Here is a 16,012-nt window from a genome sequence, read left to right as displayed (position 1 = left end):
GTTTATCAATTTTTCCTTTCATGGATCTTGTTTTTGGTGTCAAGGTCCAAAACACTTTCCCCTTCACCCTAAGTCCTAAAAATTAACCCTGTTGTGGATTTTTTTTTTTTTTTAAGTTTTGTAGTTTTACATTTTATATTTTAAGTCTGCGGTCCTTTTTTTTTTTCCTTTCTTTCTTTCTTTTTGTCTTTTTAGGGCCACACCTGTGGCATATGGAGGTTCCCAGGCTAGGGGTTTAATTGGAACTGTAGCTGCTGGCCTATGCCACAGCAACACCAGATCCGAGCCAAGTCTGTGACCTATACCACAGCTCACAGCAACACGGGATCCCCAACCCACTGAGCAAGGCCAGGGATCGAAACTGCAACCTCATGGTTCCTAATCAGATTCATTTCTGCTGCACCATTAAATTGTTTTTGTATTCTTGTTCAAGATCAGTTTAGCATTTTTGTGTAGGTTCTTCGTTTTATTCTGTGTTGTCTGACCCTCCATGGGTATCACTGTTTTACTGGAGCTGTATAATTGGCCCTAATATTGGGTAATGTGATTTCTCACATTTTATTCTTCTTTGTCAGTATTACTGTAGCGAATCTAGGGTGTGTGCTATTCCTTATAAATTTTAGAATGATCTTGTGTATGTCTACAAAAGTCCTTGCTGGATATTTTGGTCTGCCCATGCCATATAGAAGTTCCTGGGCCAGGGATCGAACCTGAGCCACAGTTGTAACCTGTGCCACAGCTGTGGCAATGCTGGATCCTTTACCTGTTGTGCCACAAGGAAACTTCCCTTACTGGATTTTGATAGGAATTATAATAAACCTTTTGGTCAATTTGGGGAGAGTTGACATCTTTACTGTGTTGAATCTTCCAATCCCTGAAAGTGGTATGTCTCCAGTTAAGTCATCTTTGAATTCTTTCATTAGCATTCTGTAATTTTCAACATAAAGATCCTAAAGATATATTTTGTTAAGTGTATACCTAAGTGTTTTCATTTTCTTGGAGTGATGGTAGATAGTATTGTGTTTATAATTTTTTAGTGCATGCTCATTTTATGGGTATAGAAATTTGATTAATTTTTGTGTGTTGATTTTGCATGCCATTACTTTGCTGAAACATGAAGCTTTGTGGTTGATTCCCTGATTTTCTTTTAACATAGACAATCATGTCATCTACAAACAGGAAGAGCTTTTTTTTTTTTCCTCCTTTGCAATCTGTATGCCTTTTATTTCTTTTTCTTTCCTTATTTCAGTGGCTAGAACTTCAAATTCTGTGTTAAGAATGGTCATAGTGGACATCCTTACCTCATTCAGGAACACATTTGGTCTTTTTTCCCTTGATGTTAGCTGTAGAGTTTTTTTATAGTTGATTTTTATTGTGTTGAGATAATTTTCCTCTATTCCTTACTTGCTGATAATTTTTATCATGAGTGGGTATTGGAATTTGTTCAGTGTTTTTTCTGTGTCAGTTGATATGATCACATCTTTGGCTTTGATATCATAGATTACATTGATTTTCTTTTTTCCTTTTTCTTTTTTTTAATGTTGACCCAGCCTTATACTCCTGGAATAAATCACTCTTGGTCATGGTGTATGATCTTTTTATATATTGTTGGGTTTGATTTGCTACTAATTTTTGAGAGTTTTGTGTTTAAGTTTGGGAGAGATATTGGTCTGTACTTTTCCTTTTTGGTATTATCTTTGTGTGGTGTTAGTATCAGAGTAATGGTGGCCTCATAAAATGAATTGGGTAGTGTTCCTTTCTCTTCTGGAAGATTGTGTAAAATTGATATTAGTCCCTCTGGAAATATTAGGTAGAATTCTCCAGTGAAACCATCTCAGTATAGAGAGATCTCATTTTGAGAACCTTTAAATTACAAAATCAATTTCTTTAATGTAATAAGACTATTCAAGGTTATCTATTTTGTCTTGGTTGAGTTTTGGTAATACGTGATTTTCAAAGAATTGGTTGGTTTCTTCTAAGTTGTCTCATTTGAGTGTAAAGTTGTTCTTAATATCTCAAATACTCTTAAAGGCTACAGGATCTTTAGCACTATCCCCTGTTTCATTCCTAAAATTGTATTCATTTTTAATTTGTCAATCTTACTAGAGATTTATCAATTTTATTATGTTTTTAGACCAGATTTTTGTTTCATTGATTCCCACCCCACCCCCCATTTTCAATTTCATTGATTTCTGTTCTTTGGTATTTTCATCCTTCTGCTTATTTTGGGTTTATTTTGCTTTTCTTTTTCTGGTTTCTTAGGAACTTAAGTTACTGATTTGAGACCCTTCCTCATTTCAACATCCATAGCATTTTGAAAGTCTTCATTCATTATAATATAGAGGTTTGAACTTAAGAAGTTTAACCTTATTTATTATTATTCAAATCTTATATATCTTTTCTTTGTACATTTACTTCAACGTAAAGGCTGAAGATCTCCAACTATCATGTTTTTGGATATACTTGTGTTTCTCAGTGGCCTTCGTGTTATAGTTAACTGCTATAAAGTATAAAGTTCATGGCCTTGATTCTTAGATCATTGAAACTGATTCCATCAGAATTTTATGGGCCCTTCTCCAAATAATGCAGACCCAGGTGAGGAAGAAGAGAATTTAGTTTTATTCTGACAATTCAGAGGTCTGACAGCCTGTGGGCACGTGGGAAAGAGTCAGAGGAGTCAGGGAAAGAAGCAGGGGGTAGGTATATTGCCTGTGCCCAAGAATTTTATGTTGTTGTTTAGTGTGGCCCCCAGGAGTTAGAGCAGTATCCTAGTTAGAAGTTCATTGTGACAGTTCTCTCTTTTTTTGTATCTCATCTCACGTTCCCTCATCTCATCCCCTTTGACTATCTTTTTCTCTGACCCAGTCTCTCTCTCTCTCTCTCTTCCCCAGTGTACACACACATCACACACACACTCACACGCTAGCAGTACTGTGTTTGAACTATTTGAAATAAGTCACCTACATCTCACCTTTTACCCTGTAATACTTCAATGTATTTTTCCTAAGAACAAGAATATTTTCTTACATAATCACAGTATAATTATCCTATGTAGGAAATTTGACTTAAATATAGTAATTTAATCTGTAATCCATATTCCAGTTTTGTCAACTGTTCTAATAATGTTCTTATAAAATTTTTATTCTCTCAGTACAAGATCATGTAATATTTAGCTGTCATGTCTTTATTCTCCTTTAATCTGGAGCAGTTCTTCAATCTTTCATGACACAGACATATTTTAAAAATACTAGCTCCCCCTCTTCTGTTAGCTGAACTGTTAATTATTTGAGAAGAAACATTGCCATTATTCCTTGTTACTTTAAAATGTTTTTCTAAAATCCCAGTCAGTTCAGAACACAGCTTTAAACATAGATTTTTTATTAGTAGATAATTAGAAAAATGTATTATTTGATATCAATATAGTTTCATATTTCATAGAATGCCTTGGTGCCCTTTATAAAGGATACTAGTTTTTATATCATCTAGGAAACTAAAGTTCATAATGCAAGGCAACTATTTGAGATACCAATTATTGATTTTTGGTTATCAAGTAATTTGATTTGAATCTTGAAATTTTACTTGTTTTTTTTCCCCTGGATTCAAAGGTGTTTCAAAAAGTTACTAAAATTTTTTTTTTATGTCTAGTTACCAGTAACACTACATCTTAGATAATACTTTTTGTAAACATGTAATTATCTTCTTGTTAAGGTAGCATCTATAATACAGTTACATAGTAGTTTGAAAGTACCTATTTAATTTTACTCTGCTCTCCCAAATTATTAGTTGTTACTAGTGAAACAGAAATGTACTTATACCCATTTTTGGCCTGGTCTATTTTAAATGCTTCTGGCTAACAGTCCAGTAATTTTGCTCTGTATTTCCCCAAATAACTTGGAATATATCTTTAGAAGTTTTAGTTATTTAGTGACCATGGCATTTACCCCCCATTTTTCTCTATAAAATACCCTAGAATTTCTTTCAAAAGAAGGAAAAAGTTGGAGATGATATTTTTACTGTCTTTAGAATCAATTAAACTTAAGCTCTCAGAAACTATTCACAAGCCCTCTTAGGTCCAGAGTACCTTTATTTATCATTCAAACTCCTCCCCGACCCATACTCAAAAAAGTAAATACTGACCTCCCGGCCTTTCATAGCAAATGTTCTATTATGGGCTAGTGGCATCACCTTGTGACCAGCATCACCATTGCTACTAATATATATCGAAGATCTGCTGTGTGTCAGACACTATTTGAGTACTCAGTATGTAGTACCCTCTTTAATTCTCAAAAGTGATGGAGACTGGATGGGACCCAGTTAATCTAAGCCGCAAAACCCAAAAGCTTAATTAAATTCTTATACTTCTACTAACATTTTTCTTCTTGGAAAGTGTATGTATGTATACTGCTCTAGCACCTTTTGGTGGGGGTGGGGGGGGTGCTGTGCCTGCAGCATGCAAAAAATTCCCAGGCCAGGGCTCGTACCTGAACACAGCAGTAACAATGCTACTAGCTCTCTAACCTCTAGGCCACCAGGGAACCCTTATTCTCTTGTATCTGAATCATTTAATTTTGGAATTTTTTTTAATCATGTGAAGAATATCCATTCTCATTAACTATTTTTCTCCTTTTCCTTTGTTTTAACTCAGCCTGGTACTATAGGGAAACCACTTCTCTTCCCCTTCTCTCTTCATCTATATCATATTTTAATATATTTATGGTAACAGTAGTTTTGCTTTTCTTAAATTCACAGTTCACCTGTTCATTTCTTTGTTTTTTCTTAATATTATTTTAATCTTAATAGAAGAAAGAAAAAAAAAAAAACCTTGTTATCTTTGTCTTCTCACTAGCTCAAAAGACTTTTAAGTTCTTATTAAAATATTCATGGTTCCAAAAGGATTTCTCAAGTTAGAAAAGACCTGGGTGTCTTAACCAACTTAGATCTATTTAAATACATATTAAAAGTACAAAGCTGTTCTACCAAATACCCTTACATAGTTGTATTTTTTTCTTTCATTATAGTTCCCTTCCTAAAGCTGATTCTTGCTAGTCATTTTGTAGCAATTTTGTTCTACTCAAACCATGTCAGGTCCCTTGGTATGTAAAAGTCTGAATTTTTTTTCAGATGCAGTCAGCATAAAAACAATTAAGTGCTTTTGAATTTGTTTTTTTAGTTTTAGTTATAATTTTTCACTATAGTTTATAATAAATGATGATTCTTTTCTAATCTGAATACATGTGTAGATGATCAAAAGTTCAAGTTCTAGTAATGATTCTAAAACATGATATTAAAATTTCTTCTTTGTTAACTAGCCATGTCTTCATGGATCCATTAGGGGTTATGGGTATCAAGTTGCTTTGGCAATATATCCTTTTGTAGTTATTCTTATCAAGTCACTATTACATTTAATATTCATTTATAGATGTTATTTAAGCTCAATATCTTTTCTGCTTATTAATTTAATATGATCTGTCTTCTTTTGGTGGAAATAAGGACAGGGCCACCGATCTTTCAGTTTATAAATGTCATTGATCATTACTATGGAGGTCTGATGAAATTCATGTACTTCCACAACTCTTTCACCCCAGAAAGAAATATACTTAACTAATGATTAGACTCAGATGTGTTTCAAGTTTAACAACTGTATACAGAATATTCACAATTATATTTTTAATGGCTTCTGGCAATGTTTTTAGGATAGCCTTGACAGAGCTTCAAATTATTCATTTCATTTTTACTGGATCTTCGGTTAGAGTGAGTGCAGGTCATGTATTCTGGAGGGTTGTAACCACTTCACCCTGTGGAACACCTGTTACTTTATTGAATTGGTAATTAATAGGTAGAACTTCCTGTTGGCCAGAAACAATTCATAGGATTACCTTATTTTTCCTACAGCATAAATAATTTACGTGGTATTGTTAGATTTGTTTATTGTAATCTCCTGACAAAAATATAATTGACATTTTTTTTTTACAGTTTGTTATACCAATCAAGAATATGATAAACATTGAACTCTGCTTCCTGTATGTCTATTATAATTAATATCACTGTGATCTTAGGATGCAGAATTAATTCAGTGAAAACTGCAGTAAACTTAAGCCAGGAAACACTTTTCTGATATACTTGAGGAGGAGCAGTGGAAGTGGGAGGCAGCAGAATTCACTAGTTTTTAAGAATCCTAGCCCTTAAAATTATTTTTATATTTCAGGAAGCAGATTTCATATTGATCACATGGTGGGTAAAAGTCTTTGTTTTTTTAGTTTGAGATGGACAGTTAATCTCTGTCACTTAAAGTATGATTTATGTTGTCCTTAATGTGATAAGAGTGAATTTATTTTTTTGATGCTATATAAAATCCGAAGCAAAACAATTTCTAATATATTGTGTGATTTAGATAAGAAATTGTTATACTTTGGATATGGAAGCTTTTTTTTTTTCTTTTTAGGGCCGCACTAGTGGCATGTGGGGGTTCCCAGGCTAGGGGTCAAATTGGAGCTGTAGCTGCCGGCCTACACCACAGCCACAGCAACACCAGATCCGAGCCGAGTCTGCGACCTTCACCACAGCACTCGGCAACACCACATCCTTAACCCACTGAGGGAGGCCAGGGATCGAACTCACAACCTCATGGTTGCTAGTTGGATTCGCTTCCACTGCGCCACAATGGGAGTTCCTGGATATGGAAGCTTTGATAATTATATAAATGCCGAGTGACACAATGTTCTAGGAAGCGTATTTATAAAATTATCTGTAAAGATGGTGAATGGTTTTGTCAAGAAATTACCTGCTTTCTTCGTTTTCATTACCTATTCCTAAATTCAAAATAGCTGCTATCTTAATAGCCTATTCCTAAATAATAGCTATTTTTAAGGTACATTAAATATATAATATAAATAGTAAAACATATTTTATTTCCTAATGTTGTTTTTTAGATAAAAGTAACATAAATTGACATCTTCTACATAATTAGTTGGCATGTTGTTTTGTACCAGTTGGTATGGTGTGTAACCTCAATATTTATGTGACTTTTAGGTGGAACACATTCTTGCATAGGTACTTATATGAGTCAGAGAGCTAGTTCATTATCCTTACAATTTCCTCAGTGTATTTTAAAGCTCATTTTTAAAACTTACCTTTCTGTGCATTTGGGAGCCTCTGAAATACAGACGCCATTTCTAAATAAGTGGTATAGAGAAGTGTAGACCATGTTAAAATTTTATTTATCTAAAAGATAATAGTTGGGAAACAACTTTGGGAAGTTTAAGAGAGGAGTTAATTCAAGAAATTTTCATGCATTAAAAAATTATTTTAGTGACTAAAGGACCAAACCCATTTCTTTATGTCCTATTTTTTTAACAATTGCAATTTAGCAGTTTTCTAAAATACATAATATTATTATCCCTCTGTTTATGAATATAGTAAATATGTTGCAGCAATCCATAATACTGATTTTAATTTCTTCTATCCCAGAACTTAATTGTGAGTTGTATTATTATTACTGCAAAATGGAGGTTGTGATAAATATTAAGTCTTTGTAAAATGCAAAAGTGCTATCAACGCTGCCTCTAAACAAGCAGGGCATTATTTTGTTACCTTCTTGGTTACTTTTTGCAGAATCAACAAGATCATCATACTCAGTGATATACTGGTAAAGGTTTAAGAATCAGCTTTTGGTGAAGTTGGGGCAGGATGGGCAAAGGTTTATATAGTATTTCCACACTCCCACAATGGCTGTTTTTAATCAATATAACATCACTGCATGTGGAGTTGGGAAGAAGTGATCAGTGGTACACCATTATTTTTTCTTTTGTTACTTTGCCTTTGGTGTCCTATCCAAGAAAACATTGCCAAATCCACTGTCATGAAGCTTTTGTCCTATGTTTTCTCCTAAGAGTTTTATTGTTTAGGTCTTATTTAGGCCATCGATCTATTTTGAAGTAATATTTGCATATGGGGTCTAACTTCATTCTTTTGTAAGTGAATATTCAGTTTCCAGTACCATTTGTTGAAAAGGCTCATTTTCTTCCACTGAATGGTCTTGGCACTGCTGTCAAATATGTTGAGGTAGTTTCCTTCTAGACATTATTTTTTGGATATTTTTATCATGAAAAGATGTTGAATTTTGTTAACTGCTTTTTCTGTACCAGTCGAGATGATCATATGGATTTTTCCTCCTTTGTTCTGTTCATGTAGGATATACATTGATCAGTTTTCATATGTTTAACCATCCTTGCATTCCAGGAATAAATCCTTTTTGGTCATAGGGTGTATAACCTTTTGAATATGCTGCTAAAGTTTGATTTATAAGTATTTGTTGAGGATTTTTTGCATCATTGTTTGTAAAGGATATGATCTATGGTTTTCTTATAGTGTCTTTGGCTTTGGTATCAGGGTAGTGTTGGCCTTGTAGGAGGAGTTAGAAAGTGTTGACTCCTTCATTTTGGGGAACAGTTTGAAATATTGGTATTAGTTCTTTAAGAGTTAAGTATAATTCAATGGCGAAGCCATCAGGTCCAGGGTTTTCCTTTGTTGAGAGATGCCTAATTACTGATTCATCAATATCTTTACTAGTTTTATATCTATTTAGATTTTCTATTTATTTCTGCCTTAGTCTTGATCTATTTTAGATTTGCAGGAATTTGTCCATTAAATCTAGGTTATCTGATTTGTTGGTTCATAGTACTCTCTTAAATTCCTTTTTATTTCTATAGAATTGATGGTAATGTCTCTGTTTTCACTTCTGATTTTTGTAGTTTGCATCTTCTCTTTCTTCTCAGTTCATCTAGGTAAAGATTTGTCCATTTTTTACCAACTTTTGGATTCATTGATTTTTCTGTATTATTTTTCTGTTCTCTATTTTATCTCTGTTCTCATCTCTACTATTTCTTTTCTTCTGCTAGGTTTGCATTTAGTTCTTTACTAGTCCCTTAAGTCGTAAAGTTACATTGTTGATTTAAGATCTTTCTCTTTTTTGAGGCAAGCGTTTATTTATATCTATGCATGTTACTCTTAGTCCTGCTTCACCGGGCCCCATCAATTTTGGTATGTTGTGTTTTTATCCTGTCAGTATTTTGTAATTTCCCTGTGCTTTCTTCTTTGATCATTTGGTTGTTTAATTCCCAGAATTTTTTGGCTTTGCCAGTTTTCCTTGTGTTACTGATTTTTAACTTCATCTTAGTGTTGTCGGGGAAGATGCTTTTGTATGATATTCAATTTTTTAATATATTGAGATTTATTTCTGGTCTAACATACAGTCTGTGCTGAAAAATGTTCCATGTGCACTTCAGAAGAATGTGTGTTCTTTTCTTGAGTAGTGTTTTGTATATGTCTGTTTGGTCTAGTTGGTTTATTGTATTAGGTTTTCTATTTCTTTTTCTTCTCACTGGTTCTTCTGTTGATTATTGTCACCAGGGTATTGAAGTCTTTCATCTGTTACTCTAGAAACATCTATTTCTACCTTCGGTTTTATCAGTTTTTGCTTTATATATTTTGATGGGATGTTGTTACATACATGTTTATTATTATCTTTTTGCCCTGTTGAACCATTTGCTAATATATGATATCCTTCTTGGAATGTCGTTTTTGATTTAAAATCTTTTTTGTCTGATATTAGTATAGCCACCTCTACTGTCTTTTGGTTGCTCTTTGCATGGAATGCCTTTTCCCATACTTTCACTTCCAACCTGTTTGTGTCTTTGTTAGGGTTAGGGTTCTATTATCTGTTCTGCCAATCTGTCATTTGATTGAACAGTTAAATACATTGACATTTAAAATAATTACTGATAAGTACAGATTTCTGTCATTTTGCTATTTCTTTATGGCTCTAATTGCTTTTTCTCCCTCATATCCTACATTCTTATCTTCTTTTGTGTTTAGTTGATTATATCAAAATATTTGAATTCCTTTCTAATTTCCTTTTATTTATATTCTATAGCTTTTTATTTGTGGTTACCATGGAGGTTACATGTAAAATCCTAAAGTTATAGCACTCTAATTGGAATTTATATTAGCCTAACTTCAATAACATACAAAAACTTTGCTCTTTAACAGCTTCGATGTGGTTGATGTCATAAAATCACATCTGTTTACATTATTTGTCCAGAAACATAAATGAATACTTCTTTTAAACGTATTAGTCGAAAATTTTGAAGTTAAAATACAAAGTTACAGCAATAATTAGTTTTTATGCTGATAAATTTTGTCTTCAAATGTATTAGTCTTAAATTTTATAGAAAACTAAAAATGCAGTTTGAGACAAATATTAAAATAACAAGTGCTTTTATAATTGCCTGTGTATTTACCATTTTTTCTTCATATGGCTTCAGGTTACTTCCTAGTGTCATTTTATTTCACCTTGTAGCTCTTGTGCATTTTTTTTTGTAGGGCACATCTTGTGGATCAGTCTCCCTTAGCTTTTGTTTATCTGGAAATGCCTTAATTTCTTCCTTACTTTGGAAGAATGGTTTTGCCAGATACATGGTGCTTGGTTGACAGTTTTTTTCTTTTTAGCACTTTGAATATATCTGTCCACTGTCTTTTGGCCTCCAAGTTTCTGAAGAGAAACCTGCTAGTGTTCTTGTTAAAGATTCCTTTTATGTGACAATTCACTTCTCTTTCACTGCTTTCAAGATTCTCTCTGTGTGGCTTTTGTTGAGTTTATCTTACTCAGTTCATTGAGCTTCTTGGATATTTATATTCATGTCTTCATAAAATTTGGGAACTTTACAACCGTTATTTCTTCACATATTCTCTCAGCCCCCCCTTTTTTTCCTTTCTGTTTCTCAGACTCTAACTTCTGTTGTCCTGTCTTCAAGTTCACTGACTGTTTTTTTGCCTGCTCAAATCTGCTTTTGAATCCCTCCAGTGAGTTTTTTCATTTTACTTATTTACTTTTCAGCTCTAGAATTTCTTTTTAGTTTCTTGAGTTTTCTCTTCGATATTTTCCATTTTATTCACACATCGTGGGGTTTTTTTTTTGTTTTGTTTTTTTGTTTTTTTCTTTCTCCATGTCTTCATTTAGTTCTTTGAGCATCTTTACAAATTGTTTTAAGTCTTTGGCAGATCTGCCATTGAGTCTTTTTCAGGGGCATTTTCTGTTTATTTTTTTCCTCTCAGTAGGTGATACTTTGCTGTTTCTTTTGATGCTTTGGGATTTTTCTATTGAGCAGTGGACATTTAAATAATAATACAGTATCTTTGGAAATCAGATTGTCGCCTTTCCCTGCAGTTTCCTATTTTTGTTATTATTTTTTGGTTTTGATTGCTGTAGGTTGTGTGTATGCCAAGGATCAACCTAAGGTGTGAACTTAAGGTCTTCTCATGTCCTTTCTGAGCCTTTCCCTGAGTATGTATAGTCACTTTCTTATTTTCCGCGTATCTGTAGTTGTTTTTGAATGTCCTAGTCTTTATTGTCTCTCTCCCCAAATGGGAAAAAAATGATAAATGACCAATAGAAAAAGGAGGTAGCTCTAAAATACCTTGGAAGTCACTTCATTTTGATGAGGATGAGCTTGGAGTAATGAGGGAAAGATATAACAATGAAGGGCAAAGAGCTGCTCTCCTCTTAGCCTGCACCTCTGTGATCAGAGCACAGATCCCTGGTACTTGGAGGACAAGGTCCTTTTTACCCACCTTGGCTCCTATAATTTGTGTGCAAGCTATGCCAGGAATATGTGCATAGCTCTCTGCCCTATGGCTTAGAGTGGGGGATGAGGCAGTGCTGCTACTGTGCAAATAGTGTAAATTGACCAAAAAGAACTGCAGTTAAAGTCCATGGAGTCCCCTGTAAGCTATATGGCTTCAGTAGACTAGAGTTCCAACATAGTTATATTATACAGATTCTGCCAGTGCAGTTTTATCTAGGTAAAGAGGTTCCTGGTGCTTCTTACTCTGCCATCTTCCCAGTATCTTCTTTAATTCCATTTAATTTCTATATTGAGCGACCTTGTGAGTAGATTAAGTAGCAAGACCTCTGTACTGACAGAGTGAGGAAGGAAATACTTTTATTAAAATACAATAGCTCTTTTCTCACTTAACTTTGTATTTAAGAGCTACATTAGATGCATTTGATATATGTATAGTAATTTTTGGCATTTACCTTTTGGCAGGTGGTTTTGGAATGTATGCTTAAAAAAGACCTCATTTACAATAAGGTCACTCCAACATTTCACCACTGGAAGATTGATGACAAGAAATTTGGCCTTACCTTCCAAAGTCCTGCTGATGCTAGGGCTTTTGATAGAGGCATTCGAAGAGCTATAGAGGATATTTCTCAAGGTAGGTTTTTTTTGTTGTTGTTTTTTTGTTTTGTTTTGTTTTTTTACTGTTTTCTTAATTTATCAGTTATATATAGTAGAAGTGACTTCAAGCAAATGAACTTTTGTAATATGATATCAGGCTTTGAAAGAAGATAAAACAATGGGCTCCTTATCTGTTTTATATTTGTCACATCACAGTATATACCAATTAGTGTGTATTCTCTTGATGAGCCCATCAATGGCAGCCTTTAAATAATTCCAAAGTTTTAAAATCAGGGCTTGAAGAAGAGGGGAGCAGTCAGGTAGAACTTTGAAAATCATGTGTATGTGTGTGTGTGTTACTCATATTCTTGTTTTAGTAATGGTGAAGAGAATATTTTAATAATCATGTATGTAGACTCTGTTCTGTAGCAAAACCTTTCTTTATCGAATTTCATTATTAAAGATTGGCAGAGACTGTAATCCTGTCTATCTCTTTGAATATCTTACCAATTTGTTAAGATCATTAACTCTAAAACTTGCAGGTTTAAATGAGAGGAAGAATATTTCCATGTAAGACTGGCCTCTGCGTAACTAAATAAAAAGAAATCACATTAAAACACACCCCCACAAGAAGTCCTAACTAAGATTTTATTTGTTTTTCTAATTAAGAAGAAAAATCATCTTCTTAATTAGAAAGAGAAAGAAATAAAAATTGAATAAATCATGTGGGCATCACCTAAACCCTAGAGGAGTATGGTACATATGTAATCTACCTATCAGATTGAATATTTCAAAGAAATCAGAGGCTGGGCTTACTAGGGATAGCGCACTTTCACAGAAAACATCTCCTAAGTAACTGGAAATTTACCTATAGAAGAGGAAAACAATCACTTTATTCTCTGTTCTTGTAATAAAGGGACAGGTATGAGTGGCAAACATCTGACCGGTTGCCGGGCAGTCCAGAATGATCTCTGATCAGTCTTTTACAATGTCATGATGATATTATCAATTTGTCAGTAATATTAAAATCTAAGATAAAGATTCTAAGCTTAATTAATTTTACCTGTTTTCTTAGGGTGCCCATCATTTAAAAATGAAGCTGAAGGAACAGAAGACAACTTACAAGTAAGTAGTTTGCCTTAAAAAGAATTTCTAAACATAAAGGATGTGGAGGAAATCATTATCCCTAATATAATAAATATTTTATATAAAGTCTTAAGGACATTTTAAGACACTGTCAGGAAATACAGAAGAACAGAACCAGTAGAATGTGTGTATGTATATATACTTATTGGCTTCTGTGATTGTGGGGCCGGTAAGTCCAAAATCCATAGGATAGGCAGGTAAGCAGGTGTTCTGGAAGTTCTGGCAGAAGTTGATGTTTTGGTCTTAAGTCAGAGGGTAGTCTCAAGACAGACTTCCTTCCTCTTTGGGGGACCTCAGTCTTTTAAGTCTTTTTATAATGAGGCCTGCCCAGTTTATGACTTAGTTAAGTTGTCACTTGCCACTTGACACCATGGCCTAGCCAAGTTAACAGGTAAAATTAATCATCACAGATACCCCATCCCATAGGCAATGTACTTCTATTACACAGTCATAGAAGAGTAATTGCAGGTTGGTAATAATCATTTGGACATCATCTGTTTTGGACATCCTTTTGTTTTATCTCACTGGTAATTATCATGTAGTATAAATTAACATTTTTTAGTTACCAAATGACCAAAGATTTTAAAATTAGTATTACCCAGACTTTGTACATGAGCTTATTTAACAGATTGATGCTCTACTAGGGAAAATATAGAGTAGTAGATTTTTTTTTTTTTTTTTTAGAAAAAAAGTTTGGTAATACCTATTTAAAAGCCTTAAAAATAGAAACATTCATGCTTGTTGATCCAGTGAATCAATTTAAGGAAATAATAAAAACAGATAGTAATTATATAGTGTTGTCATCCATTATTACTCAGCTAAAATGTTAAATTTTGTTGGTTTGCTTATAGATTGTGGAATTCTGAGTTAATGACTTTCTCTTTAGTACTTTTAACATCCTAAAGTATTGATATTTTTAGGATAATAGTGAAAGAACCCAAATTTGTTTGTATACCTTATATTACTAATGAATTATTCATATTATTGTAAAAAGTTATGGCCTAAAAACATGGCAAAATGTTTTATGTACCTTTATGAGGAAATAGACTATGTTATTTCTGAAAATTTGGGAATTATAAAAAAGTTCAAAGTATGAAACATAAATATGCTATCATCAATGATAACCATCATGCATATTTTTAAATATGGCCTTTAGGTTTTTTCTCTACAAATACATGGGTACACATGTGTGTTATTATGATATAATACCAGAGTATTTTTTCCTCACTGAAATACATAATATTTTCTTTATCTTAAATATTGTTTCAAGTTTACCGTTTTTTAATCCTTTTGTGTCTGTGTAATTTGTTTTCAATAGATATATCCTAATTACCAATGCCCTTGTTGTACATTTAAGATTCTTTGTGTTTTAATATATGAATCTGTTTATTTTTTGATAGTTATTAAAAATACAGTGAGTTTCAATTAATTAGGTGTAAGAAATAAGTAATAAAATGAAAAATAAATATATTTTTTAGTTAAGTGTTTTCAGAAGTTCTATTTTGTTCTGGTATTAATGAAAATATGGAAATACTGGGCTGGAAAGGGGGAAACTATTTTTTTTTTTTTAATTTTTTTTTTTTAGGGCCTCATGTGTGGCATATGGAGGTTCCCAGGCTAGGGGTCAAATCGGAGCTCTAGCCACAACAATGTAGGATTCAAGCCACATCTGCAGCCTACAACCACAGCTCATGGCAATGCTGGATACTTAGCTCACTGAGCAAGGACAGGGATTGAACCTATATCCTCATGAATACTAGTTGGGTTTGTTACTGGTGAGCCACAACGAGAGCTCCAGGAAACTTTCTGAATTACTCTTTGTGAAGAAAGTAAATTTGGTTAAAATTCAACTTAAAAAAGTAGAATTTTTTAACATCCTACTTTAGTTTTACTTCATTTCTGATACAACATTGTATAGGAGAAAGACTTCTGCAGGACATAATTATTTGCAAGACTTTGTGCATATAGCATTCAATGAATTTTGTAAAAACCATGTTTTCATAATCATGTTTACTTCTAGTACCATATATATCAGGCCTTGGTATGGAGTAAAAGAGAAGATTTGAATGAAGAATAATGAATTTATCACAGAAGCAAACAAAGTAGTAAAAATTTAGAAATAAAAAGGAGGAGGCTAGTAAAGAGAATTGTTTTGTAACCAAGCAGCAGTTATATAACCAAGTTATTCTATTGTTAGCTCCTTGGGATTTCGACGTAATGGTAAGGTCTGTCCACTGCCCTCAGTCCAACAAGTTACACACACACTTAAAGGAGTTATTTATATTTTAGATTTGTGAGACCCTAAAGTACTTGCTTGGTTTTAATTTTCATAATAAAATAGAAAATGTACATTGTCACTGGAGACTCTAAAATAGGCTTCCATTTATTTATTTATTTTAGTGCCACCCACAGGTGTGGCATATGGGAAGTTCACAGGCTAGGAGTTGAATTGGAGCTACAGCTGCTGGCCTACACCACAGCCATAGCAGCACCAAATCTGAGCTGTCTGTGACCTAAACCACACCACAGCTCAAGGCAGTGCTGGATCTTTAACCCACTGAGTGAGGCCAGGGATTGAACCCACATCCTCATTGATACTATTGGGTTCATTTCTGCTGAGCTACAACAGG

The 16,012-nt window shown here is 33.5% G+C and overlaps 1 protein-coding gene across 2 annotated transcripts in view; it reads left to right on the top strand.

Moving 5' to 3' along the window:
• The window catches only part of SPRED1 (sprouty related EVH1 domain containing 1), a 113,623-nt gene that overhangs the window by 63,085 nt on the left and 34,526 nt on the right, over positions 1 to 16,012 (top strand). For both annotated transcript variants that reach the window (XM_003121622.6, XM_013985631.2), the window contains 2 exons: positions 12,105 to 12,273; positions 13,312 to 13,361. In XM_003121622.6, coding sequence (XP_003121670.3) covers positions 12,105 to 12,273; positions 13,312 to 13,361 — 219 coding nt within the window. The remainder of the gene's footprint in view (positions 1 to 12,104; positions 12,274 to 13,311; positions 13,362 to 16,012) is intronic.

Source organism: Sus scrofa, chromosome 1 (assembly GCF_000003025.6).
Source record: "Sus scrofa isolate TJ Tabasco breed Duroc chromosome 1, Sscrofa11.1, whole genome shotgun sequence".
Lineage (NCBI taxonomy): Eukaryota > Metazoa > Chordata > Mammalia > Artiodactyla > Suidae > Sus > Sus scrofa.
The sequence above is the reverse complement of the archived record's forward strand: the minus strand, read 5'-3'. Positions and strand labels throughout refer to the sequence as shown.